Raw genomic sequence first — 27,463 nt, 5'->3', positions numbered from 1 at the left:
TCTCACCCTCAACTCCCCCAATCCTCTTACCTTTATTTGTCCATAACACCTACATCTTTCCTATACAGTATACCATTTACTTACTTATTAGGTTTATTGTTTATTTTCTGTCATTCCCACTAGAGTACAAGCTCAAGCTTGTGTTTCAAGAGCCCAAAGCATTCCAGGAATATATAGCTACTGGTCCATAAATGCATTCCCATAGTTCAAATGTACATGACAAACCGGGCAATTGCAGTAAGCTCCTAGTGGGTCTTTTTAACTTTAATTTCTACCGTGTTGTTACAGATCCCTTCTGCTTACTATGATATCACCCAGAGCCATGGCGGACAGTTGTGAGAGTGCAGCAGACTCACCGGCACTGGCAGGTTCTCATGTCTCATGCATATGCAAGGAGCTTCTGTGTTCTGTCTCATGATACTCATGCCAAGACAGCCCCTGAGATTGAAAGTTAACACCCTGAGAAACAAGGCTCCACCACAAGGATTCAGGAATCAGTGAAGGAAGGCTTCAATCTCCCACCCTCAAGGGGACAGTTCTAACAAGCATCTTCTCACTTCTCAGAGGTCAAGGTAGAACTGAATCTCCACTGCCTACAGCTGCTGCCGATAATGCACCTTCAGATTGGCTTTTCCTTGTTCCCTGTCTCATTTGTGCTGCTTCCTCACTGTTATTTCCTTTAGTCACTTTTCAAATAAACTGTCTTCCCTGAAATCCTTGTTTCATGTCCTAATTTCAGAAAAACCAAACTGAGCCAGGCTCTAGTTGATGCACTTGTTGAAGCTAGGCAGGTATTTCTAACATAAAGGTCTCCTCATGTCACTCTCAAACCAAAATACTTAGGGATTCCCATCACCTAGTCTGAAATTCGCACACCTTAGCAGACCTACAAGACTCTCTAAGATTTTTCTAGTCTCACCTTTCCATCGTCATCTCCATCCACTCCTATTTTTGGACTTTACATTCCAGTCTCTCTTAAACACTGGTGATTCCCAAACAGTTATACTCTCAGTCTCCATGCCTTTTTTTTTTTTTTTAATTACTTAGAACAACTTCTTTTAGCTCCCCTCCATCCAGTCTACTTCTACTATGTCTCATACATCTCAGTTCTTCCAGGCATCCTTAGGTATTTCTTCTCTCTTATTATCTCTATTCATTGTGCATAAGCCCATTATAACTATTTCCTTATTGTGTTATAATTGCTAGTCCCTCCATCACCAGTTGAGCTTATTGAGAGCAGAGAATATGTGTTGTTGTTGCTGTTGTTGTTGTTGCATACACCCAGCACAGTGCCTGGCTCATGGAAACATCTACAAGAGTGCTTGGCACACAGTAGATCCATAGGAAATGTTTGTTGCATGAGTGAGGGCAGCTTTATTAGTTACAGTCATGCTAGCTAATATAACCCACACACACTTCTGGGTTGTTACATAATAAAAGTTTATTCCTTGTTCATGTAACAATACAATGCAGGTGTTCCTGATCAGTCACTGGCCTTCCACAAAGTCATTCAGGGACCCAAACACCTTCCATCCTATGGCTGTACCCTCCTATAAGACCCTGGAGTCCTCAGCATTCAGGTGGCAAGTGGGAAGCAGCAGGCAGAGAAGATATCCACACTGCCTAACCTCCGTGAGTCAGAAGTCGCAGAGTTCATTGGTAAGAACATGTCATGTAATCATACTGAGGGACTCTGAGAAATGAGAATCTAATTTGTACCAAGAAAAAGAGAAAATAAATTTGGTTGTAGCTAGCCAGTCTCTGAAACAGCAGGCAATAAAAAATTATCTGTGAACCAGATAGAATTGTCTCTTTGCTAATACCAGATTTAGGGAGATGAGAACTCCAGACTTTAATGAGTTAAAGAAATAATGTATCAACAACTACAAACCAATATAGGTCCCTAACCTATAATAAAATAAAGTAATAAAGCAGGTGACTGCTTCCAAACACATCTGATTTTGCTGTACTCAGTTCTTGCTTTGATAGGCATAAACTTTTTAAATGAGTGTTAAGATTCAGAAATGGTATACAAGCCACAGTCTTTCTAGTCACCAGAAATGTCTTTGTTCACTATCTAGAAATATGAAAACAGAAACCATCAACCTCGATATGGTTTGGCTGTGTCCCCACCCAAATCTCATCTTGAATTGTAGCTCCCGTAATTCCCACGTCATGGGAGGAACCTGGTGGGAGGTAATTGAATCATAGGGGAGGGCCTTTTCCAGGCTGTTCTCATGATAGTGAGTAAGTCTCACGAGATCTGATGGTTTTGTAAAGGGGAGTTCCCCTGCACACACTCTCTTGCCTGCCGCCATGTATGATGTGCTTTGCTTCTCCTTTGCCTTCTGATATGATTGTGAGGCCTCTCCAGCTATGTGGACTGTGAGTCTATTAAACTTTTTTCCTTTATAAATTACCCAGTCTTGGGTATGTCTTTATTAGCAATGTAAGAACAGACTAATACAACCCTATTTCCACGCTGCCAACCTCCTGGGTGGATGGGGTGCTGAGTTAATGGTAACTTTTATTCCTCCTCATTATTGAAAGCTATCTGCAGCCATGCAAGTATAGCTCCAATTCCTTCAGAAAGCACCCATAGATATAGACAATGGGTAGCTATCTAGGGAGAAGAAAAGTAAACTGCCCCAAAATTGAAAAATGGAAACAAATGTTACTGTTACCTGAACAGTCGGGTTTTGAATTGTATCCATCTTTTTAAGCATTTCTGTTACTCACAGCCTCTAGAGTTGTGGCTCTCTGCTGGTTTGATACAACAGTCACCCTTGAAAGCGAATCCAGAGATGAAGCTTGTTGGCAACTGTCCAAGAATAACAAGCAAGCAGTCAGTGACAAGGGAGATTTAGTTAGCAGGAATTCTATGTGTGGTGTCCAAATCTGATAACTAGAATGTCTGTGAAAAGAACTTTATTTTTGGAGTTCAGTCCCTTCAGCTTCCACACTTTCCAGTTCAAAGGTGTAATAGAAACAGATATATGGGGGGAAAAAAACACAGGTAAAGTGAAAATATGTCAATTTTTGAAAAGTCAAATTCTCTCCAACACATCTATTTAGTAATTAAACACATTCAAACAATACTGGTTTCTCATCGTGAAAGTGGAGCTGGTTAACAATTTTGTGACATAATTGTTAGGGCATAACCAGGACACAGTTTTATCAGGATTCACTGAATTTAGGCCAGATGACAGGACACACTGAAAAATGGAGATAAATGTCTTCAGTAATTTTACCTCTCTATTCTATCTTATTCAGTTACTTTTACTTTGTTACCATACAGAATTTTAGATCTTAAAATACATATTTTTACTGCTCTAGATTTCATTATAAAACTTACTTTAAGTTTGGTTAATAAAGTTGAATTTTATTACATTAGTTATGAATTTTTAAAAATCAATAAGATTAAATGAAATTAAACAAAGAAACAAACAACAAAATGTAGTTTTCATGCCAGCATATACTTTTTGTTACATAGTAAGATACAGAGAAAAATTAAACCATGAGTAGCATTTATGCATTTATAAATGCTACCTAAACAAGAGAATCATTCCAACACTCCTGATAATGAATTTACTCTATTGCCTGTTATTCTGCTTTCAAAATTATCATTGCCTACCATCTTTCTAACTGTCAGTGACTCATTTTTATTCACTCATTCCAGATCATTAATAATAATGATGATACTTAAAGGGCAACAGATTATTTGTAAAGCAGAATTTTATTCTAAAATCTTTTATGATTTTCTAGTAAAATCTTAAGCTTCTGAGAGCACATACTTGTTGCAAAATATTTCTCAAACAATGTAAAACTTTTAAGCATTAACATTTAAGTAAAATTTACTTAATTTTTGTTGATAATAGAGTTATTCTAAAGAGTATAGACATAACTAGGACTTTGTGGCAAAGGAGTTTTCTAAACTCTGAATATGTTTAGCACAAATGAACACTTTCCATTAATGTTTCTGATGCCACATCAAATTAGAGTGAAAAGTTGTGATTTTTTTTAAACCAAATAGTTTGGTTCATACCTTGGAAACCTCCATTCTGCATTTGAACAGCCCCTTTTGTTGGGGACAGGCCCAAGGGGATTAATCCTTGTCCTGCTGTCACAGCTTAATTAGACATCCAAAATCACTGCTTTCTGTTTCATCCTTCTTAAGTTCCTATCTGCTACTAATAATGTACTTACTCAGAAAAAAAAAAAAAAAAAAAATCAAAGCCAACATGTCATTCTCAAATCATTCCCTCTCCCCTGCTCAAATTTCTCTCTCCCTTAATGGACTTACCATTCAACCAATCTTCCAAACTTGAAATCATGAAGCCGTTCTTTCCTTCCTCATGTCACTACCCCAGATCCCATCAGTCATCAAGTTCTGCCCAGAATCCTTCCTCAATAGTCCTCAAAGCTTGTGCTTCCTATTCTTTGTCCACTGCAGTGCTGTGGTCCAGGCTATCACCATCTGAACGACCACAGCAGGCAGCACAGTACATATGCGGGAGGTTGCATGAAATTTGGGAACAAACCAATGGTTAGAATCCCTGCTTTGCCTCTTCTGTGTTTGTATGTGACCTTGGATGTGTTACTTACCTTCCATGTTTCAGCATTTGCAAAAAAGGAAAGAAAAAAAGGTAACACCTACCTTAATTTGTAAAAATCAACTTCCTATAAAGCACCCAGAACAGAAGCTAACATAGAGGAGGTCTTTGTTAAACGTCTTTTTCTTTCCTCAATCTTTTCCCACCCCAGTGTATCTTGTACTTTCTATAAAAATTGTACCCCAAAATAATAATTCTAATCAGGTCACTCATCTGCTTAAGATATTCATTGCCCCTGTTCCCTCAGATAAAAATCTCAACATGGGATAGAAGATCTTTCACAATCTGCTCCAAGTCATCTTTCCTGCTTCAACTTAGAGCAGAAAATTAGGGAGCTCCTATGTCACTCTATTCATCTCTTCCTTTCCGGGACCCCAACACATGGCTGAACTCATGGCAGATCCTGGTTAAAAGTTTGATGGATGAACACATGCATGCATGGAGAGATGGATGAATACATGAATACAAGAATGAATAAATTTATCAGAAGACAAGATTTACATACTTCCCTTACATTATAGAACATTTACTAGATCTGAATTTGAAAGCTATAGAAGCTTATCATTCACTTCCAGGCTTTATTCCTGTCTCCCAAATTTTCTGCCTTATACTGAGAGAAAAGTTTTCCTGCTATAAGCAGAGTATGTGATTTGGCCCAGAATATAGATGAAACTGTGCTAGGATGAGATGCTTCTTAATAGAATTCTACAAACATTTATTGAGCAGCTGTCAAGGGTCAAGCATGCTCTGATCAGTCTGAGACCCCTTAAAGAATGCACATCGTAAGGGAGAAGAGAGGTTAAAGAGTTAGCTGGTAAAGGGGGCTGCAGTGTCATAGTTGTCAAGATGGTCGTGGTGGAGTTTAGTAAAGGCTTGACACAGGAAGGGGAGCCTCAGGTGAGTCTTGAAAATTTAGTACGAGTTTAAGCAGGTCATTGAAACTAGGGTGGGGCAGAGAAGAGGGACTTTCTGTGTGGAAGAAAAAGCATGTCAAAGATATAGAAACAAGAGAGAACAGGCACAATGAGTTCATTATGGCTCTAGTTTGGAAAGTGTTTTGTTAAGATACCTATTTAAATATACTTCCTCAAAATTAAAATACTAATTACGAAGTTGGAGAATTTGTTGACACAAAAATGAAAAAAAGGATAACAGAAGGCAAGAAATTCCCCCAGATAAGCCCATTCATTTTCCCTACCCCCACCCCATAGTCTGTAGCCTTTAAATACACTCTACATGCTGATGACTCCTAAATTTATCTCTAGCATTGATTTTTCTCCCAAGCTCCAACTTGCCTGTTAGACACCTCATGCTCAGTTTATCTTGTAAAGTGAAGTCTTAAGCCTCATTGCCCCAAATCTGTAATTCCCAACAGGATATTATCTCAATCCACCCAGTTGCTTGTGCCAGAAACGTGAGTTATCCTGTTTTCCTTTCCTTGCCTCCATTTCCAGTTGATTAATAAGCCCCGTTATTTCCATTATCTTAGGTCAGTTCTCCATTATCTACCACTGGTTCACTACAATGGCGTAACCAATGTTTTCTCATCTGCTATGATCCCCTCCAACTCATTCTCCACCATGCAACCAGAATGCTCTCAAAATAGTGTTTTAATAGCTGTGGCTTACGGATCACCGAGGTGGTTGGTTGAAAAATAAGAAAATGCACCTATCTAGTTCTCAACTCAGACAACTGACACAGAATCCGTGGGCATTCTTCAGAGTTCAGGGGTCTGCACTTTAATGAGCCCTACCTCTACCCCTTTTTGCTGTTAAAATTGAAGCGTCCCCAATATGTAAGGCAGAGAAATCTAGAGGTTAGGAGTGGATGTCTTGAGCCAGAGCTTCTGTGAATTCTAACTATGTGTCTTTGGGCAAGTAACTTAACTTTTGGTGCTTTCGTCTCTTTACTGGGAAAATCAGGATGATAGTGGACTAGATCTTGGGTTGTTGGGAGGTTCAAATGAGTTAAAACGTAAGTGGTAGATTTTATTGTTTCTTGCCAATATTTCTGGTTCTGTTCTGTCTCCTAGCACATGGGAAGGCTGTACTTCACCGCCCCATTGAATGTGGTCATGTGATTTACTTAGGCCAAAGATCCATGAGTGAAAATAATGTGTGTCACTTCTGAAGGAAGCGTGGGGCAACGAGTCTCCAAGTTCTCTCTCCTCTTGCCTTGGTGATGACTGGAGTGCATGTTGACATGGAAGTGTCCGAGGCAGAAGCAGTGTGGAACACTGAGCCCAGATGTGGCAGACAGCTGCCCTGCTCTCTTGGGTGAGCAAGAAGGAAGTGTGTATTGTGCTAAGCTCCTGAGATGTTAGGGATTATTACCACTGTATAGCCTAGCCCAACCTAACTGATACAACTTTAAAGCTCCTGGGATAGGCTTGGCCGATAGTAACTGCACAGTAACAACTTCAGAACATAAACACAGCAGTGTGATTCCATGAAACAGCAATTTTCCCTTTACTGACTTAAAACAGACACTTGATGGTGTCATTCCTCTGTTTGCAGCTCCTCAGTTGCTCCTAACGAAATTTATTAATAAAATAAAATGCACATCACTAACTTCACACATACAGTCCCCTTTGCTTTGCTCTTCAGCCTTATTTTGTTCACTCTTCCACTCACTCTCCTGCCAACCGGCCTGCTTGTAATTCCCTGAACATGGCACCTACCTTGCTGACAAAGGGCCTTCGTACTTGACAAACCCTGGGATTGAATTCATCTCCCACACCTTTTCTTATCTTCATGTCTCTACTTAAATGTCAGCCCCTCCCACCCAAATGGAAGCAGATGTTTATTCCTCCATTGTTATTCCTGTCTTAGGACCTTATCTGTGTTTTTCATATTCTTCATGATTGGTAATTAATTTGTCTATGGCCATACCACCCTGAACGCACCTGATGTTGTCCAATACTTAATTTTGCTTGTGTGTTCACATGTTTCCTGTCTTTTTCCAGCAACAGAAAGGATGCCCCATGAGGGCAGAGCCCACATCTCTTTTGTTGATGGTTTTATCCCCAGAACGAAAACACTGCCTGGTTCACAGTAATATTTGATATGGAAAGATGGGGTGGGGCAGAAGAGGTTAAAAAAAAAAAAAATTGTTCTAGAATTAAATTGGGGTCTTTTGAAATATAAAATACTACCCTAAAATGACTATTGCCAAAAGAAATAGAGAGTTTGTAAAAAATGTGATGAGAATTCTGAAGAGTAATGTATTTTTTATGAAATGATGCTTTATTACTTTTAGAAAACGGTATAAACTTATCAACTATAAATTAAGATACAAGTGTATTTCTGCCAAAGTAAGTCAAGAAAAATGCATTTCAGAATCAGTTTTTATTACAGGCAATGTATTGTAAACTCGAACATCCAGAATCCGAGTTACACTTTTTATTTTTAACATTTTACTAAATAAAAATCTGATATACTGCGTCCAAGTGATGACACATTCCAAATTAATGTAACTTTCTTACAGCTTAAATAAACAAATTTAGATCACCGAGTGAAATCAAAGCCAAGTGTATTTGCACAACTCAAGAATGATGTGAATGGATTAGAATCTCTGGTAGTGTATACTTTACCATTTATAAGCAAACTTTGACAGTCCTCTGAGTGACATGGTATTAAACTTTGTTTCCAAGGGCCAAATACTAAAATGTATAGAATATCCTACTCTATACTCACTATTAAATGTCATGGACTAGGAAATCTGAGACACAGAGTAAGAAGCAACTATCACACACCCCAATCATTTAAGTTGGAAGAGTTCTCTTAGGTGACTCTGGGTCAGGCCGTCTTGAAGGGCCTTAGACAAGTTTTCCTTCCCATAAATCCTGCTTTCTCAGGCAGAATCATATACCATAACTGAAAGGAAATGGCTGCTGGTTATCTACTCATTGTCTTCTTTCATTCCCTGCAAAGACACCAAAAAAACTGGTTTAGACCCGCCCCCCGCCCCCGCCCCACCCCATCAAAGGTACACAAGTAGATTGTTTGAATCCTTCAGATGAAGTCTTCTTTCATCTCCAAAGATCAGGAGATTATGAGAAGGAGAGAAAGTCAGAGAACCTGGTGATCAGACAGACGCCATTCTTCGTGTTAGCCTTTTCCTGATCCAGAAAGAATCCAGCTTCTAGTTGTAAATGATCCCATCCCCGCTTTTTAAAGCTAGCTTTACTAGAGAGATGTTACAGAGGAGAAGGAGCACATATTAAATTTATGGTTCTCTTTTGTTTCTATTTCAACTAGCACATAATAGAACTCAAATCTTTCTCAAATACCTAGATTTTTCCTTTGTGAGCAAAAGACAAAGTACGGTTTAAGGATTAGAGTCTATTCGATTCAACCTCATTTCCACTCTGCATTCTAGGGGTTTTTAGGCTTTCCTCAATATCAGAAGATAGGTGGGCTCCTCAGTCAACTATTGGTAAACACTTATTTAGCAGAGGTCATGCATTTGCAGGCTCTTTACTGCCTGGTAGATTATAAAAGAATATTAAAATGTTGCTAATCTCTTAGTTCCAAGTCAACTGCTTCTTCTGTTTTCTACTGCACTCAGAATGAATGAATGAACGAATGAGTAAACAAATGAATGAGAGTTTGAATGCTTACCTAAAGGAAGACAACTGTTGTCTTTCTGGAGGACACTCAGTTGAGACTACAAAAGCTTAAGGTGATACTTAGAAATGCAGAAAAAAGAATCCACATACATTGTTTCAAAGTTTTATTTGCTTACAAAAGAAAATGGAAGTAGGTTTGCGAAAACTTATCTGCATGTACAAAGTAATCCCTGTAGATAAGGAGAGGCAACCCCTGGAACACACTGCTGGATAAATTGTTCATTAAAATTATATCTCTTTGCATCAGAGTTGGTGGAAAGTCATTATTTCACGAGTTAAAACCACTGAAAAACTAAATCTATTTTTTAAATTACCAAATTCAGAAAGATTATATCCAAATGCTGACTTTTGGATACCCAGGAAACCAGTTACCAAGTGATCTCAGAGTTGGACATATCAATTAAGCAAGAGGTAGTTTGTCCAATTATGTCCCTTTTTTCCTTATCAGCAAGGTTATTCCTATAGCAAGTAGGAGTAAGTGACATATTCTTTGAACCTCTTTGAATTCTTTTCTTGCTGCAGGCATATTATTTCCCTCAAACATAATCATATCTGTTCATTTCAGGACTTGAGAGAGAAGATTTCAGAGTTCAATTTATTTTTCCCAATTCCTCTTTGAGCTCTCTTCTCTGGAAAAACAAATTATCTGACATGCCATGAAAACACCAAAGGGAAATCATTTCTACCATGTCATAGATTAAGGGAACTTTTTAAAAATATATATATTTTTGTTAATAATAACAATAATATTAACATTATCCAAGGAGGAGATTTAGGCTGCTGAAATGAGCCCCGCCCCCGCCCCCCAAAGGAGCATACAAACCACATAACAACATTTTCTCAAACAAGATGCCTTAAGAGTTCTTGCAGTTGGTCTTTCAATTTCTTCTGAGGCTATCAGACTCCAGGGCCCCACAGTTCCATGGCTTCCAGCTCGTCTTGGACAGGGGTGAACTCTGGCTGATCTGGATGGGGAGCTAAAGAGGAAAAGTGGGGGTGGGGACTTGCTGCACCCAGGAATCATAAATTGATATTCTCCCCTCACCTGGGTCCTTAGAGACACAGAGATATCGTGCTGGGTAAAAAGCAGTGGGTATCTTAATCCACCACGCCCCTTGTACCTTCCCCATAAGATTTCAGACAGTTAGTAAACAGACGAAGGGAAAGATACATTACAGAAATTGTTAGAAAATTAGAATCATAGCCAACTATTTAAATATTACACGTTTTATTTACAGAAGAAACCCTGAAAACTCAGCAAAATTATAAAAGAAATAGAAATTTTAAAAAACGATCTCATGTTAGAAGTCCATCACCAGAGGAGAGCAGGGAGGGGAGGTGATCAGGGGAGGAAGGGAGAGTAGGGTGGTCAAGCAGAAAGATGCCCATCCATCCTGTGTGGGGAGAGGAAGGAGGAGGAGGCACAGTTAAGTAACTTTATTACGGAGCTGTCACACAGGGGAGTCTGGGATAACTTCTTGGCACACGATCATATACCTCTATCCAGGCTGACATGGAGCAGTCAGTGTCTATTAAAATAGACATATATGATTTGGTTAAGTTCCAATGTTATCACTCCATCATGTTTGGAGCAGAGTGAGCAAGAGATTTGAAAGCGTGAAGGCAGGGATGAAGAAGAGGCAGGGAAGCAGGGTGTCCATTGTTAGGGGCAGGGGCTTGGTGGTGGTGGTGGTCGACAGGACAGTTCTGTTTCCATAGCCAAATGCCCGGGGCCAATGTAACCAGAGTGGAGGATTTCCACTTCAGTGCTGGTAATCATTGTAGGGGATCAGATCTTAATAAGGGATAGGAGTATTTGAGAGAACAGGGAGGGAAAAGATGAACAGAGAAAAACACATCAGCAAAACTTTGTTGACCAATTCCTCTGATAAATAAGGTTAAATTTCTACTGAAGCAGAAAATTTTAAATCCATTAACTAGTAAGTTCATGGCCCCACAGCAGTGCCTCAGCCTCTCTCTTGATGCTTCCAACAGCGACGATGTCAGAAAAGGGGTCATTGCACAGCACACCAGCATGCACACTGCAGATGTTTTAGGAAGGATATTCTTTTAGTCCAGTAGTTAGTGATAAGGCAAGGACAGGATGACTTTTGTTTCCTCTCACAACTATCCTTGGTCACCTAAAGTATGGTGCTTAAATGCACCTAAATGCAAGTGGTATGCAAGAGATCATTGAAAATAATCTAAGGGGCCGGGCGCGGTGGCTCAAGCCTGTAATCCCAGCACTTTGGGAGGCCGAGACGGGCGGATCATGAGGTCAGGAGATCAAGACCATCCTGGCTAACACGGTGAAACCCCCTCTCTACTAAAAAAATACAAAAAACTAGCCGGGCGAGGTGGCGGGCGCCTGTAGTCCCAGCTACTCGGGAGGCTGAGGCAGGAGAATGGCGTAAACCCGGGAGGTGGAGCTTGCAGTGAGCGGAGATCCGGCCACTGCACTCCAGCCTGGGCGACACAGTGAGACTCCATCTCAAAAAAAAAAAAAAAAAAAAAAAAAGAAAATAATCTAAGGACCCTCTTAATTACAGGCGAAGTTCTAAGTTTGACATTTCCCCAAACCAAGAGTAAAATTTTATGAGACATCTTGGCCACATCACAGCTGTCACATAAGAATGAAGACTCTGAAAGAATGTTCGGCCATGTCCTCTAAATGTGCTAAACATGAAGTCAGAGGTCAACTCTATGTAGGTCATCATTTGGAAGTGAGGAAGACTTAGATGTGCTGTTATTTTGAATTTGCTCTTAAGGTTTTTAAGGGAGTAGCCTCTATAGCAATTTGCACTTTATAGAAAATGTCTGGGATAATTTAAGGAAGCGAGGCATTCAAGTTCTGCTTCCCATTCATAACCAATTTAACTTTTTTCATAGCACTATCTTCCCATTTTGGTAGTAAGCATAGTGAAACATTGATCAAAGCCCAAAAGAGGGGCTTTTTGTGACACTTACCTCTCACACCATAGGCAGAACATGATGAGGGGTCACAATATCCAGGCTGGCCAGAAGGACCTTGTGGTCCAGGAACCCCCAGATGACCTGGGGGGCCTCTTGGTCCAGGAGAGCCAGGGGGCCCAGGGCTGCCAGGCCGACTCTCCCCTGAAGGTCCTAAGAAGTACCCACAGACAAAAACAGTTGGTCGTTTGCCACAACAGGGTGAGTTTTGAGACAACCAAGAAGTAAACTAACTCTTAGAAGAAGCAACTTGCAGGACAATTAGGACAACGTCTTTCTACTCATTGAGTTCTTTTTCTTAGACTGGATTCCCTAGGCAGAGGATCATAGTGTAATCACTTATCCTCCTGGAGGTCAATGCTCTTAATCAGCTCAGGAAACTAGGAGGCAAAATGTATATTTTCTATTACCTCTTGGATATTAAAGGGAAAGAAACATTCCATTTTCAACCTTATTTTCTTTTTGGAGCTTTTGTTTCCCAATGCAGTTCCTTATGAACCCAATCTATGGGTGTGCACACACACAGACGCAAACATGAACACACTCAGAGCTCAACCTCATCATCCAGTTAGAATAGCCATGCAATTCAGTACCAGTTTATGGCCCCAGATAATTAAAGCTCAACCTCATCAACAGTTAGAATAGCTATGTAATTCAGTACCGGTTGATGGCCCTAGATAATTAAAGTAAATTTGTATGAGTGTGAAATTGTCCTGGAGGGGACCAATGACGAGTTTGAAATTCGACCCAATATACTAATCCAAAATTTCTTTAAGCTAGTTTACATTAATTGAGAATTCAGATTGAGTAAAAATAGGAGGATTAAAATTGTTGTGAATCGAAGAAATTTGTCAGTATGAGAGTTTTTTGGCTTGTATGCTTGTTTGTTTTTAGGCCTGGGTTCCAACAGTGTTGAAAAGGCATTCTTCAACTATAATGGAATTTCTCAACTGGAACTGAAATGAAAAGTAGGAAGAAGTATCACCTTCTATTTGAATAGTATGGTGGCTCTCATATATTCAGCTCCTCAATCAGCACTCACCAACCACCCATTCTGTATAATGTGTAATGTTATATCAGTTCCTCACATTGTCTCTAATAACAGAAATATTTACACTCAAAATGAATCTATTGCATTAGGAACCTCCCTCAGAGAAAGTATTTTCCAAAATCCTTACTAGACTGGAAAGAAAAATCTGTAAAGCACTTTACTCAATGTGGCTAAGACTGACATTATAAATATATATTATAATAAGATTGCAAATTATAATAATTCTAATATAAAGTCTGATCATCTGGAGACCATTCTAAAAGCACATAAAACACAAAACTCAAAACTTCTACAGAACTCATTCAGTAAGATTACCATGGCAGGAAATACTAGTGCTCACCAAATAGCCTTGTATTTCTCTAGATGTTGTGTCTGCCTTGCAGTTCAGCTGGGGCTAGGTGATTAGTTCCAGACAATAAAATGTGAATGGAAGTGACATCTCATTCTGATGAGGAAGTTGAGACTGATGTGACTTCTTTTTTTTTTTTTTTTTTTTGAGACAGGGTCTCCCTCTGTCACCCAGACTGGAGTGCAGTGGTGCCATCATGGCTCACTGTAGCCTCAACCTCCAGAGCTCATGTGACCCTCTGCTTCAGCCTCTCAAGTAGCTGGGACTACAGGCACATGCCACCACACCTGGTTAAATTTTTGTATTTTTTTGTAGAAATGGGGTTTCGTCACGTTGCCCAGGCTGGTCTCAAACTCTTGGCCTCAAGTGATCCTCTTGTCTCAGCTTCCCAAAATGCTGGGCTTACAGGAGGGAGCCACCACACCCAGCCCGATGTGCCTTCTTTATCTTTCTCTTGGAGGCTACATGATTCACTACAGAGGTCATGGGTTCTGAGATGGAAGAGAGCTACCTTACTCATATGAAACTTTGTGTGAGTGTGAAATAAAGCTTTATTGTATAAATCCACTAAGCATTTGGGATGTATTTGTTACTATAGCATAGTCTGTCCTACCCTAACTCACACAAACAATAACATCCCAGAATATGCTCTAACTTTTTGGGCTTGTATATTGCGAGGATCATTATTAACAAAGAAGTCTCCCAATAAAACAAATACGAAATACAGCCATTTCAGTTACATACTAGGATGTAAGATGACCATTTCCTCCACTGCAATGCCAAGTGAATATAAAAATGTACATTTGCAGTTTCTTGTTAGGAAGGAAGATTTACCTGCTGGTCCAGGGGGGCCTCTTGGACCTTGGGTTCCAACGCCTGGATTTCCTTTTTCTCCCTTGACACCAGTTAGACCTGTTTAAAATAATTTTTAAAAAAATGTTTAAAGTTCTTTTTGAAAAAAAATCTTGGTAGTTCCATTTTCTGGAGTTCAAAAGTGCTTCTCTGATGAAGACAATGAAGTGGGTTGGTTTGGGGTTATGAGTACCACGGGACTTTTAAATTAAATTCTGACACTGGTAGCTTATGGAGAATCACATGTTGAAGTCTGGTTCTGTATTTGAGTGTGTGGTCTGTATCTGCTACTCTGCCAGTCTCTCTTTCTCCTTCCTACTGAAGTCACACAGTCTGCCAGGAACTGGTCCTTGTCTTTGCACGCACCAGGCCACTGGACTTATGCAGCTGGCACTCCACAAGTAACACAATAGAAATCACAAGTGAACACGTCTAACATTTTCCTTTTGGTCCACCCTGTAATGTATCTGCAAAAGGCATGAATTATAATTAGGCAGCAACATTCTGAAGAGCGTGAGTTTCCATTAAAACTTGGAAGCTTCGAGAAAGCCTGTGTTTGATTTGGCTGATTCAGCCCCATAAAAATCTAAATCTATTCATGTTTCTTTTCCATGGAGTGGACCTCTTATAATTTACAGTGCTATTAACAAAGTATACATTTTCACAGGCAAACACAAAGAAACATATACTCTGACACCTCATTATCTAAACAGGTCCTATCACAAGATCACTTCAAAGGTGAGAGCACCTATATTGAGGCCCAAGGTAAGGTTGCATTAGACTGGGGTCTGGGTTACCCTGGCTTACATCACGGAAGATCTTTGCTGTCTGTATTTCATGTACAACAATGCTTTGAAATAGCAGCACGCAGAACAGCATCTCTGTTTAATTATACCTACTGAGAAATTATGCTGAATTGGCAAAGCCTAGGAGGAAACATCAATAAACGAAAAATGGCCAATTTGACAGGTAGCAGGCATGGAAAGGCTTTGCAATTTTTTAAAATTACAAATAACTATTTGTTTACTTTAAATATAATGCATATTCACTGTCAACAAATTAGAAGATGCAACAAGCAAGATGCTAGCACTTGAAAATAATCACTTTTAACATCTTACTTGATAACTTCCAGAAAGAAAAGCGTTGATGTATGATTTGTTCTGGAAATCATTGGTAAAGAAGACTCTGGTGAGGAACTAACAGGTTTTGGTTTTTGGATTTTACACTGCACATATAATGGTTGCTCCTAACTTGCAGCTTTGGTATCTTTTGTGCTCCCAGTAATGATCTCTTGTAGTCAAGACATAGCCTGGCATCTCTTTTAAAAAGCTCTTCTTCTTTACTAGGAGTCATCCAGGTTGGTCTACTCATTGCTAGAATTCCCAAACACCCAATCCTATTGCATGTCACCTTGATGGTGCTATCTGAGCTTACAAAAGACCAGTACCTCCATGACAGCCCAGGTTACTAACCACCATGCCTGTGACTTTCTGTTTAGGGCCTGGTTCTTCTCTTAGGAGCCCATAAAGAAAACAACGATTTCTCAAAAGTAAAAATACCATCTCATCTGAGTTTTAAAAGCACACAGGTAACTCTGACTCATCAATATTTAATGCTCAATTGCTAATCAAGTTGTTCAGACAGAAAGCCACGCTGTAGAAGCCTCCCGGATATTAGTTTAGTAGCTAATGAGAGTTTGTAGTTTTTAGCTGAGAGGTGCTACTTCACTTGTAAGTGCTTGTGCCCCAGTGTGCATCTGGGAATTTAGCCGAGAATCCTTCTTCTTCTGCTTGAACTGGAGTCACTTTGCCAACAGGGAACAAGTAATTTTGAAAGAACTAGAACATAATAAAATATACTGATGACTAACACCAGGCTGTTCCTGATTAAGAGCGTGGTGACTCAGTGGCCTCTCACGACCTCACGGTGCAGGATCATCTTTAACAGGATGGCTCCTAATGCTTAACTCTCCACAAGAAGACATAGATCAGGGAGAAGAGGACATCTGGGGAAGTATTCTTGGGACTAATCCCCTGATAATAGTTTCCTGACTTGTTTTTTGCTCACTCATAAAGAAAGTACGAGGTGGAGAAGATTGGGAATAGAAAATCTGGTTGTTTTAATTTTCTCATTATACAGAGAAAAATAAATGGAATCAGATATTATCTGTAACATATGTCGAGGTAAGAAGAGAGAAAGAGCCTCACAAAAACATTTTGAAAAAAAATTCCAGCCCTCGAAATGCTTTAGAAAAGGAAAAGGAAAATGCCTAAAGACACAATTATATATTAACAAGGAATTTTAGATTGTATTCTTTTTTTCTTTTTCCTTCTTTCTTTCTTTTTTCTTTTTTTTTTTGAGACAGAGTCTCACTCACTCTGTCACCTAGGCTGGAGTGCAGTGGTATAATCTCAGCTCACTGCAACCTCTGCCTCCTGGGTTCAGGCGATTCTCCTGCCTCAGCTTCCTGAGTGTCTAGGATTACAGGTGTGTGACACTATGCTTGGCTGATTTTTATATTTTTAGTAGAGACAAGGTTTCATCATTTTGGCCAGGCTGGTCTCGAACTCCCGACCTCAAGTGATCCGCCCACCTTAACCTTCCAAAGTGCTGGGATTACAGACGTGAGCCACCACGCCTGGCTGATTTTATTATTCTTCAAGGTATTATATTACAAACTACATTTAGGTGAATACATTAATATTTGTCCACACATCCACTTATGGTTCTCATACTGAAGGAACGTTCATGTCCATGACAACTGAACTTGGTTGTAGGCCATTTTTTGGAGTGAAGCAATCTTGTTAAAAATTAGTATTTAAGTACCTTAGATGAGGGTTGAGATCAAAGGCTAAGTGTAGAGACTTCAGGTCTCTAAAAATAGATCTGGATATATTTTTGATAAGCCTTGTAGGACCTAATTTAAAGGAGGGAAATCAAATGTCCTAAAACATCAGCCTGTGACTATCCATGAGATGCCTGAGGACAGTGGAGCCTGGGTATAAAGTCATTTTTCACAGAAAAAACCCAGTCATGGCCCATCATAGATCTCTTCTGCATAGACCCAAGGTGTGGCCACTTGGTGCTGAGATGGGGTCACCAGTGCGACGTGCCAGTGTCCCTTCCACAAAAACACTGAGACTCAGGAGACTCATGGGACTCCCAAATGCTAATTTCCTTCTTTTGAAATGCCCTTTACCTTGCCTGCCTCCATAACTTCTCCTCATTCTTTAAGACCCAAATCAAAACTTCTCTATAACCATAGTAGGCAGAACCATGACAGACTCAAGAGGGCAAGGAATATTTATCTTATTCCACGGCTATATCCCCAATGTGTAAATATCCCCAGTGTATAAATATGATGTCTTCCACATAATATATAACTCACAAATATTTGTTGAGTGAAATAACAGATGAAAGAATGAATGAGTGAAGGAATTCTTTGCTTTCTTAGTAACTGTGCTCCTTTGGTACTGTATATGCCATTGCATTACCTATTCTCATGCCTACATGGCCCCAAAACTATAGGACTTTTGACTGCTGGAGCCGTGCCTCACTTATCTCTCTAGCGTCAGTCCATAGCCACTCTTAGGTGGCCCAACAAATACTGGAAGACTAAATGAATTGAATGCCTAGACCAATACTCAACGTCCCATTACTATTATTTTAAAATTTATTTTACTTCTAAATTCTTGGCTACATGTGCAGCACGTGCAGGTTTGCTACACAAGTACATGCGTGCCATGGTGGTTTGCTGCACCTATCAACCCATCACCTAGGTTTTAAGCCCCGCATACATTAGCTACTTGTCCTGATGCTCTTCCTCCTCTTGCCCCTCCTCCCGACAGGTCCCAGTGTGTGTTGTTCCCCTCCGTGTGTCCCTGTGTTCTCACTGCTCCCACTTATGAGTGAGAACATGCGGTGTTTGGTTTTCTGTTCCTGTGTTAGTTTGCTGAGGATGATGGCTTCCAGCTTCACCCATGTCCCTGCAAAGGGCATGATCTCATTCCTTTTTATGGTTGCATAGTGTTCCATGGTGTATATGTACCATATTTGCTTTAGCCTATCACTGATGGCCATTTGGGTTGGTTCCACGTCTTTGCTATTGGGAATAGTTCAGCTGCCCATTATAGGCAAGCATATTTTTGAAAAATCAACAGACAAAATTCCTTAGGCTGAAGCTTCATTTTCACACCCTCGGTTATGTGAACACTGCTTTTTCTAACAAGTTGCTTGTGTGGTGGTGATATCAACTACTAGTGCATTTTAGAGATGAATATAATTGGCTCCAGTTAAGTTTGAGGTACTGCAATTTCTTAAATGAGCACAGCTAATATAAATAAAGATCTAACTTCACAAAAATATGATTTAGCCAAGATTAAAATACCCTTAGTTTTCTGTAGAGTAACCAAAATAATATTTAGAATCATCAGAAAGAAGTCCCCTCCCTTCATCTCCTCCTCCTCCTTCTCTCTCTTTTTCTAATAGACTATCTTTTAGAGCAGTTTTGGGTTCACAGTAAAACTGAGTAAAAGACACAGAGATTTCTCATATACACCCTGCTCCCACAGATGCATAACCTCGCTCATTGTACAACATCCCCCATTAGAGTGGTACATTTGTCACATTCATTCATTCTTCAGAGTCTCATCAGAAACCATTTCAGGTTGCCTGATTTTCCCTCACTGCTAACCTAATACTGACTTGCCAATATTTTCGTTTTCTGGCCCACAAAATCTGGGACTTGTTTGTTTTAGATCTTCCTTCCTTATATTCCAAGTGCCAGTCACACATTAAACACTCAAGAAATATCTGTTAAAGCAATGGATGGCCGGGCGCGGTGGCTCAAGCCTGTAATCCCAGCACTTTGGGAGGCCGAGACGGGTGGATCACGAGGTCAGGAGATCGAGACCATCCTGGCTAACATGGTGAAACCCCGTCTCTACTAAAAAATACAAAAAACTAGCCGGGCAAGGTGGCGGGCGCCTGTAGTCCCAGCTACTCGGGAGGCTGAGGCAGGAGAATGGCGTGAACCGGGGAGGCGGAGCTTGCAGTGAGCTGAGATCCGGCCACTGCACTTGAGCCTGGGCGACAGAGTGAGACTCCGTCTAAAAAAAAAAAAAAAAAAAAAAAAAGCAATGGATGAATGAATGGAATACAAAATTTGATTGCAGACTTTGACAAATCAAAAATGTGCCTGAGAATGTATCAGCACTGCCTACAAATTATCTCACTAGGCTTCGGATGCCAGCTGCTTCACATGAACAAACTCATGTTATTTCCACAAGAGCCACAAGGGCAGGCACTACTATAACCCTGAAAGAGAGCCGGATCCTGAGAGGGTAAGTCACTTGTCCTTAGGTAGGAAATAACAGAGCCAAAATCGCAACCCAGGCAGATTGGCGCAGAAGCCTCTGTGCTCAACCACGGCACTCCCTGCCTCTCCATCCTAAGCTGGACCTGAAGGCTCTTTCTTGTCTTGCTTGCTATAGTATGGCTTCCAAAACCGCCTGCCAAATGTGTCTACACACTCCCTCTGGCCTCACGCTCAGCAGTCAGCCCCGTGTTTAGCACCACATTTCCTCAGCTGCTTTCCTCAATTTGTATACTTGCTGTCTGCCCTGAGCAAGATTTGGAGTTCACTTTAAGGGGATTTATCCTGCTCACACTGACATGTCCAGGGACTGGCCCTTGGTTGTCTGTTTCCTATTTTCTTTGGCCTTTTGGCCTCTGAGTTGGGAGATTTTATTCATCTTTATGGCCCCGCTGACCACACCACGCACTCCAGCCTGGAGTCTCTGTTGCTTCTGGAGCACAGTCACTCCTTCCTTATCCCAGACATTCTAAGGAACTCCCAGGATTTATGCCCAGGAAGCTATGCAAGGCCTGGGGAATGCTTCCATTGTAATTGCACCAAAAAGTCACGGAGATTATAGATCAAGGCTTGCTGTGTTATTATACTGTCTGTTGCCTGGGATATGCTGGCGATGGATTGCAAGTGCAGTCTGTTCTTCACTCAATGTTTGTGTGAATGCCTACTAAGTGCAAGATACTGGACCTAGCACCTGGTTACAAGAAGGCAGATTAACTGGACTCAATTCAATAAGTACTGTATGCATTTTGTTAAGCTCTTCTATTTCTACATGTTTGGTCTGTACGACTAGTACCAGTTTCTGGGGCTGCATGTCTTATGCTAAGGTGGACAGGGATGGAAAACATGTAGTTGTTTTATTGTCTTTGCAATGATTGCTAAAGGTCCCTCTTTCCATTGTCTTTTTCATGTAACAACTGGCCATCTACTGTGCCTTTATAATTCAGGGCTCAGCCAGGGAAATACAAACCACTCTAGATCTTTCAGACAGAGGAAATTTGGAATTTAACACAGAGAATTGATAACATGGATGATGGAAAAGCTTAGAAACCAAGCAAAGGTGTAACTTACAAATTGGCAACAACACGGAGCCACTATTACCCGTAGGAGAGTACAGACATTGAGAAAAAAAAATGTGACTGGAGCCCAGAGCCCAGGGGCTTCGGGTAGGATCTAGAAACAGAGGGGGAGATTGTCCAGTAGAAGCAGGGGCGCAGAGGGGTGGCGGCTACAACTGGAGTTGCAGAGGAGGCAGGGGTGGGGTTTGCCCTTCTTCGTACCCTCCAATCTTCCTCAATGCTTCCCATTGGGCTGACCTTGCCAAAGAGCAGAGGGCAAAGGGGCCTGGACACACAGCACCATGAAGCTAAAGCCAGGAGAAGGCAAACAACATAAACTGCCTAGCCCAGTCCCAACATCAACCACTGGGAATCCAGAGTCAAAAGCACCCCTCCCGCATGTAGCAGGTTGTCATGGAGTAGGAAACACAGACAAGTAACAAGTAGTTATAATGCAATGTGAAAACAGCTACAGCAGAATATGAGTGCATGGAACTGAGGGTCCTGTGGGGACTCCAGAAGGCTTTCCAATATGGCTGAGCCTGAAATGACATCTTGAAGAACAGGCATTATCTGCTAAAGAAGTGACAGATGGGCACGGTGGCAGACGAACGTGCATGTGCAAAGGCTTGCAGGTAAGAGACAACAGAAATGGTTTGGTATGGCTTTGGCAGTTTCAGGTTGTTTCACAGGCAATAGAACAAAAGGATAGTCTAGTCCAGAGCACGACAAGCTTTGTGTGCCAGACTATGGAGAGACACTAACTTGTAAGGGCCACCTTCAGTACCTCCTACTTAATTTTATGTTCGGACTTTGTATTCTTTTTCTTCAAGAGGAACCCCAAGTCATAAGCTTCAGGTTCCACAAAACCTGGATCTGCTCCTTCTGGGTGCTACAAGGCAATACGTTGGTTAAGGCAGCCTGGAGTCCTGTAGAGCCCAGCTCTACCAGTAAACCCTGTGCTAGTTCCACAGAAAATCCAGAGGAAAACAGTTTGAATCATTAAGTGGGGGCACTCAATGGTCAAAGGAATCCACTAACCAAAGCAAGATCAAGGCAAAGGGGTTAGCACTTCAGGTCTTTCTATTAGTCTCTATCAGACAGGACAGTATAGGTAGAGAGTTCTTGGGTATTTTGCCCACAGACTCACCTAAATTTGGGCAGCAAGAGGGAGGAAGTGCAGTAGGAAGGAACGAGGAGAAGTAGGAAGAGTGGAAGTTAAAAAGAGAAGGGTGGAGAGAGAGAGAAGATGAGGTGCAAAGTTCATCAGTGCACACTAGGCTAGTGTAGCCTGCAGGTTGACCATTTGCAATGCAGGTGAGTGGCAGGAGAAAATGGGCATTAAATCAGGCATCAGGAATCCGGGTTTTTTGTTCACCCAGTGTTGCCACTGATACTATGACCTCACTGGTACATAAGAATGTCAGACCAAATGCCAATCTATTACTTTCTGCTGCAAAATTTTGATTATTCCTTCTTAAGAGGAATAAAAATCAAATAAAATTTGATAATTCCTTCTATTATATTATTTCCACTCTTGACTATTAAGAAAATTATAAATTATTCAAAATTAGTGGCAAAAGGAGCCAATTTCTATAGCTTAAAAATGAATATTTCAGATTCAGCTTGAATAGTCAACCGGTTGATGATATTTAAATTGGAGCTTGGTCTTCACTCCTTGCAGAACTGGAAAATGACACGATGCTCTCCACTCTTAGAAAAGTGAGCTGTGTCCAGGCATTGGGATGAGGTCAGGGTCTACAGAATGTAAAACAAAATGTGTTATGACCAACAGCCCTTCAAGATCAGCATGAAAGACCCATTACTATGTTCTCACTCATAAGTGGGAGTTGAACAATGAGAACACATGGAAACGGGGAGGGGAACATCACACACCGGGGGCTGTCAGGGGGTTGGGGAAAAGGGGACAGAGAGCATTAGGACAAATATCTAATGCATGGGGAGATTAAAATCTAGATGACGGGTCGATAGGTGCAGCAAACGATCATGGCACATGTATAGCTATGTAACAAACCTGCACGTTCAGCACGTGTATCCCAGAAGTTAAAGTTAAAAAAAAAAAAAAAAGGACAAACACATCCAAAATCAAGGATACTCATCATGTTTTTTCAAACTAGCAAAGAAGTTCAGGAAAGTCAAACTACTTCGCCATATTTACGTAGTAATTGAATGCCAAAGTCAAATCTAGAACAATGAAAATGGAAAGGATTAATGAATATATCTTTTCTCTGCATATTTTCACCCTCCTCTAAAAATACATTTTGATAATTAACTTATTACAGTCATGACTTTGAAAGCCATGTCAAAAAATTCACCAAAAATGGTTTATCACAGCTAATACAAACAACTTTAGTTTTATCATATAAACTACATTATATTTCCATTTTACTTATGTTCAAGGCTTGAAAATTTAAAAAATGACAAAATACATTCCTACATTTTTAAAAAAGGAGTTTCTTTCTCTCTCTCTTTTATTATCTAGTATAACCAAATCTCCTTCTCAGAAAACTTGTCACGATTTTCTGGTTAAATTACACGACAACAACTTGAAAGGAAATGCTTACATTGTTCACGTGGCAGTAATCTGTCACCATGATGTCTCAGGATTGATGCACAATATCCACATGGGACTTTGTTTTTATCAGGGCTCAAGGGTGAATGAGGAATGGCAGTCAAAAAGCTAGCCAAGAGGCTATCAACACTATAAACTAGTTATGACTTATGAAATAACTATTGTATTTCATTTATTATGAGGAATAAAAGAAAAAGGTACATTAAAATTTGTTTTCGGGGATAAGGTAGCCTCATTGTAAGAAAGGATGAACAGAAAGAAATCATTAAAGGCCAAATCAAGAAAGTATACTCTATCCCTATTGAATGACACGTGTCACACACTAATTGCAGTAGGATTAATCAGTCATTGATTTATCAAATATTTGTTCAAACTGACTAATAGACTTTCCAATTAAAGTTTTAAAATGTTTTTATCTACAGAAACAATGATACTAGCTTCCATGGCAAAAACAAGACAAAACACTAGTTATAGCTTTTTATTACTGTAACAGTCATATTCTACTAATTATAAAGCGTGGAAACATAATTTAATGCTAATTTTAATTTGTCAATGGCTTTTTTTTCTCTCATTCTTTGTGTTTGTTTTGAAAATGGATTTTGTTCTAATTACAATTAATTTCAGAAACAGGAACACAAAAGGTATTAGTAGCTTTCAAAAACATTTTTCCCAATAATTGTTACTGTTTTTAAAGGTGCTTACACCTGCATCTTGCGTTTCCCTCTGAAAACCTACATCTGTCATTTGGATGATTTAAAAATACAGGAGAGAAAAACAAACATAAATGGTGAAAACAGGCAGGGTAAGCCAACTCCTCACAAGAGCCCTTCATTATTCAGCATTGTAGACGTCATACTGCTTGGAAATCATTTCAGTGGATGAGAGCATCACCCTCTTTGCAATGCACAGCCAGAAGGCCTTGTTTTAATTTAGAAGAGTGTAATGGTTTAAACAGGCACTCACAAAATCTTTAAAATGCCTCCCTCCAAAGTGTGCAGCCCAATTCCTCTCTACTTGAGTGTGGGCCAGGCTTAGTGACTTCCTTCTAACAAATAGAATATGGTGAAAGTAAAAGCTTGGGCTTCTGAGACTAGATGCCAAAATTATAATGGGAACTCCTCTTTGCTCTCCCTCTTGGATCAGTGGCTCTGAGGAAAGCAGCCTCTATGCGTTGAAAATGAATTCTCAACCATGCCCCCACAAAGAGCTCCGCAGCAAGGAAATGAATCCTCCTGCCAATCATCAGCCAGGGCCGGAGACGCCCGCCAACAGCCCTGTGAGGGCACCATCTTGGAAACAGATGCAACAGCTCTAGTCAAGCCTTCAGACGACTGGCTTCCTAAATGACATATTGACTGCAACTTTATGCAAGACTCGTAGCCAACAGCACCCATATAAAACTCACATCCCTGACTCACAAAAATGGACATTATATATATTTGTTGCTATTAAGCCACTAAGTTTTAAAGTAATTTGTTACACAGCAATAGATCACTAATACATAGAGTTTCTTTCTGCAGCCATGATCAATATAAAGAGTCACTTTGTAATAAAAAAAATCAATAAAAGATGATGAAAACAAGAAAATAAAGAGCATTCCTTGCCAATGCCTTAAGATGACTATACCTTTAGGAAAACACAATCCACTAAACCTTCAGAGAAACGTCTTGTTCTGAAGGGCATTCAAATTGGACTTTACCAGATGAGTACTGGGTGGAAAAAAGAAGGAGAAAACTATCTTTATTCATTTTTCAGGGAATGAGAGGCAGGGGATGGAGAATCAAAGAAGGAAGAAGGTAACATATATTTCAGCAGATTTTTTTTTTTTTTTTTTTTTTGGAGACAGAGTCTTGCTCTGTCACCTGGCTGGAGTGGCATGATCTCAGCTCACTGCAACCTCTACCTCCCAGATTCAAGCAATTCTCCTGCCTCAACCTCCCAAGTAGCTGGGATCACAGGCACAAGCCACCACACCCAGCTAATATTTGTATTTTTTTAAGTAGAGACAGGGTTTCACCATGTTGGCCAGGCTGGCTTCGAACACCTAACCTTAAGCAATCTGCCCGCCTTGGCATCCCAAAGTGCTGGGATTACAGGTGTGAGCCACTGCTACCGGCCTATTTCAGCAATTTTTTTTTTTTTTTTTTTTTTTTTGAGGAGTCTCGTTCTGTTGCCCAGGCTGAAGTGCAGTGGTGCAATCTCTATTCACTGAAACCTCCACCTCCTGGGTTCAAGCAGTTCTCTACTTCAGCCTCCCTACTAGCTGGGATTACAGGTGCCCACCACCATGCCCAGCTAATTTTCTTTCTTTTTTTTTTTTTGAGACGGAGTCTCGCTCTGTCACCTAGGCTGGAGTGCAGTGGCCGGATCTCAGCTCACTGCAAGCTCCGCCTCCCGGGTTTACGCCATTCTCCTGCCTCAGCCTCCGAGTAGCTGGGACTACAGGCGCCCGCCACCTCGCCCGGCTAGTTTTTTGTATTTCTTAGTAGAGACGGGGTTTCACAGTGTTAGCCAGGACGGTCTCGATCTCCTGACCTCGTGATCCGCCCGCCTCGGCCTCCCAAAGTGCTGGGATTACAGGCTTGAGCCACCGCGCCCGGCTAATTTTCATATTTTTAGTAGAGACGGGGTTTCACCATCTTGCCCAGGTTGGTCTTAAACTCCCGACCTTGTGATCCACCTGCCTCGGCCTCCCAAAGTGCTGGGATTACAGGCGTGAGCCATCGTGCCCAGCCTATTTCAGCAAATTTTTAACAGCAATAAAAAGAAAGAACACATCTCATGCAACTGAATATCCACTGTAATACAAAATCATAGGGAAGACTTGAAAATATTTAAGTGCCATTTAGCAAATAATAACGAAAGCTCTACCAGCACTCGATCTTTAATCAAGATGATCTGTCCCACAGAGATAATTTTTCCAGGAATCAGCTAGGATACATGGGACATTAAGAAATTTCACAAAAATGATTTTTACCATTGCAGCATTTCTGGCTCAGAAGTGCTACGGTTTTACTCAGAAATGCGATGGTCTTTTTAACCACAGGAATATCCCACTTCTCTCTCCCAGTTTAAAATCAATCTGGAACTCAGTTTTCTCTACAGATGTCTGAGTCCTCTTGACTCACAGCTTACCCCGAGCATTACGGGGACAGGTTTAGCTTTCGTGTGGGTGCACCATTTCCCTGCCATGCTGCCGTGTCTGAGTCTCTGAGAGGGAATGCTACCTACTCAAGGTGCTCAAAGGAAGGCTGATTCCTTGTTTACTTTTGTTTTCCTGGGGGAGTTCTCTTTGCTATTGAGCACATGGGAAAAGGAGGACAAGATAATTTACATTTATTTGCATAATGTAATCATGCGTTTATTATCTTAGTAGGTCACCACTGTGAACACAACAGAGACAAACGCAGAGTGACTTAAGTCTTTATAATGGCGTCCTGAAGCAGAAATTGCAGAAAGTTTACCTTGTTCTTAGGATAAGTTCAAATTCCTTACCCAGACTCAAAATGTTGGTTGCATCCTGTGGCCTCCCTCTACTCCTCCCTCCTCCTGAATTTTTACTATCCTTTTAACTCACCAAGCTGCAACTATACTATTCTTTTTTCTGTTATCCAAAGCAATGGAGCTTAGTAGGCGCAGTGCCATCCCTAGGAGACATTCTGGATACTTGCAGGGGAACTTCTGGTTGCTGAAATGATTAGAGGTTGTTTTTACATTAAAATACATATTAGAATAAATTATTTGACTATAAATTACTTTCCTTTTAGTTCTCCTTTGTATTACACTAGAGAACATTGTAATTTCTCTATTTAGTGTTGTTTGTTTAATGATATGTGAAGATAGGTTATATTTCATATCTATGAATTTTATTTTGGAACAGTAAAAGAGACATGAGAAATTATTTGTTGTGAAAGGGAGAGTCACTGCCTTAAAGGTTTCAAGCCCTTTCTCACCTCAGGACCTTTGCACACACTGT

General features: G+C 40.5%; 1 protein-coding gene across 4 annotated transcripts in view; it reads right to left on the bottom strand.

Moving 5' to 3' along the window:
* Positions 1-9,330: 9,330 nt before the first annotated feature.
* COL14A1 (collagen type XIV alpha 1 chain) overlaps positions 9,331-27,463 on the bottom strand; it is a 281,368-nt gene continuing 263,235 nt past the window's right edge. For 3 of the 4 annotated variants that reach the window (XM_031650141.1, XM_031650140.1, XM_031650142.1), the window contains exons 46-48: positions 14,448-14,525; positions 12,211-12,366; positions 9,331-10,220 (exon numbers count right to left, since the gene is read on the bottom strand). In XM_031650141.1, coding sequence (XP_031506001.1) covers positions 10,141-10,220; positions 12,211-12,366; positions 14,448-14,525 — 314 coding nt within the window. In that variant the 3' untranslated portion in view covers positions 9,331-10,140. Of the gene's footprint in view, positions 11,039-12,210; positions 12,367-14,447; positions 14,526-27,463 lie in introns of all 4 variants that reach the window. The other variant, XM_031650143.1, reaches the window with a different exon arrangement.

This window comes from Papio anubis, chromosome 8, assembly GCF_008728515.1.
Source record: "Papio anubis isolate 15944 chromosome 8, Panubis1.0, whole genome shotgun sequence".
Taxonomy (NCBI): domain Eukaryota; kingdom Metazoa; phylum Chordata; class Mammalia; order Primates; family Cercopithecidae; genus Papio; species Papio anubis.
The sequence above is the reverse complement of the archived record's forward strand: the minus strand, read 5'-3'. Positions and strand labels throughout refer to the sequence as shown.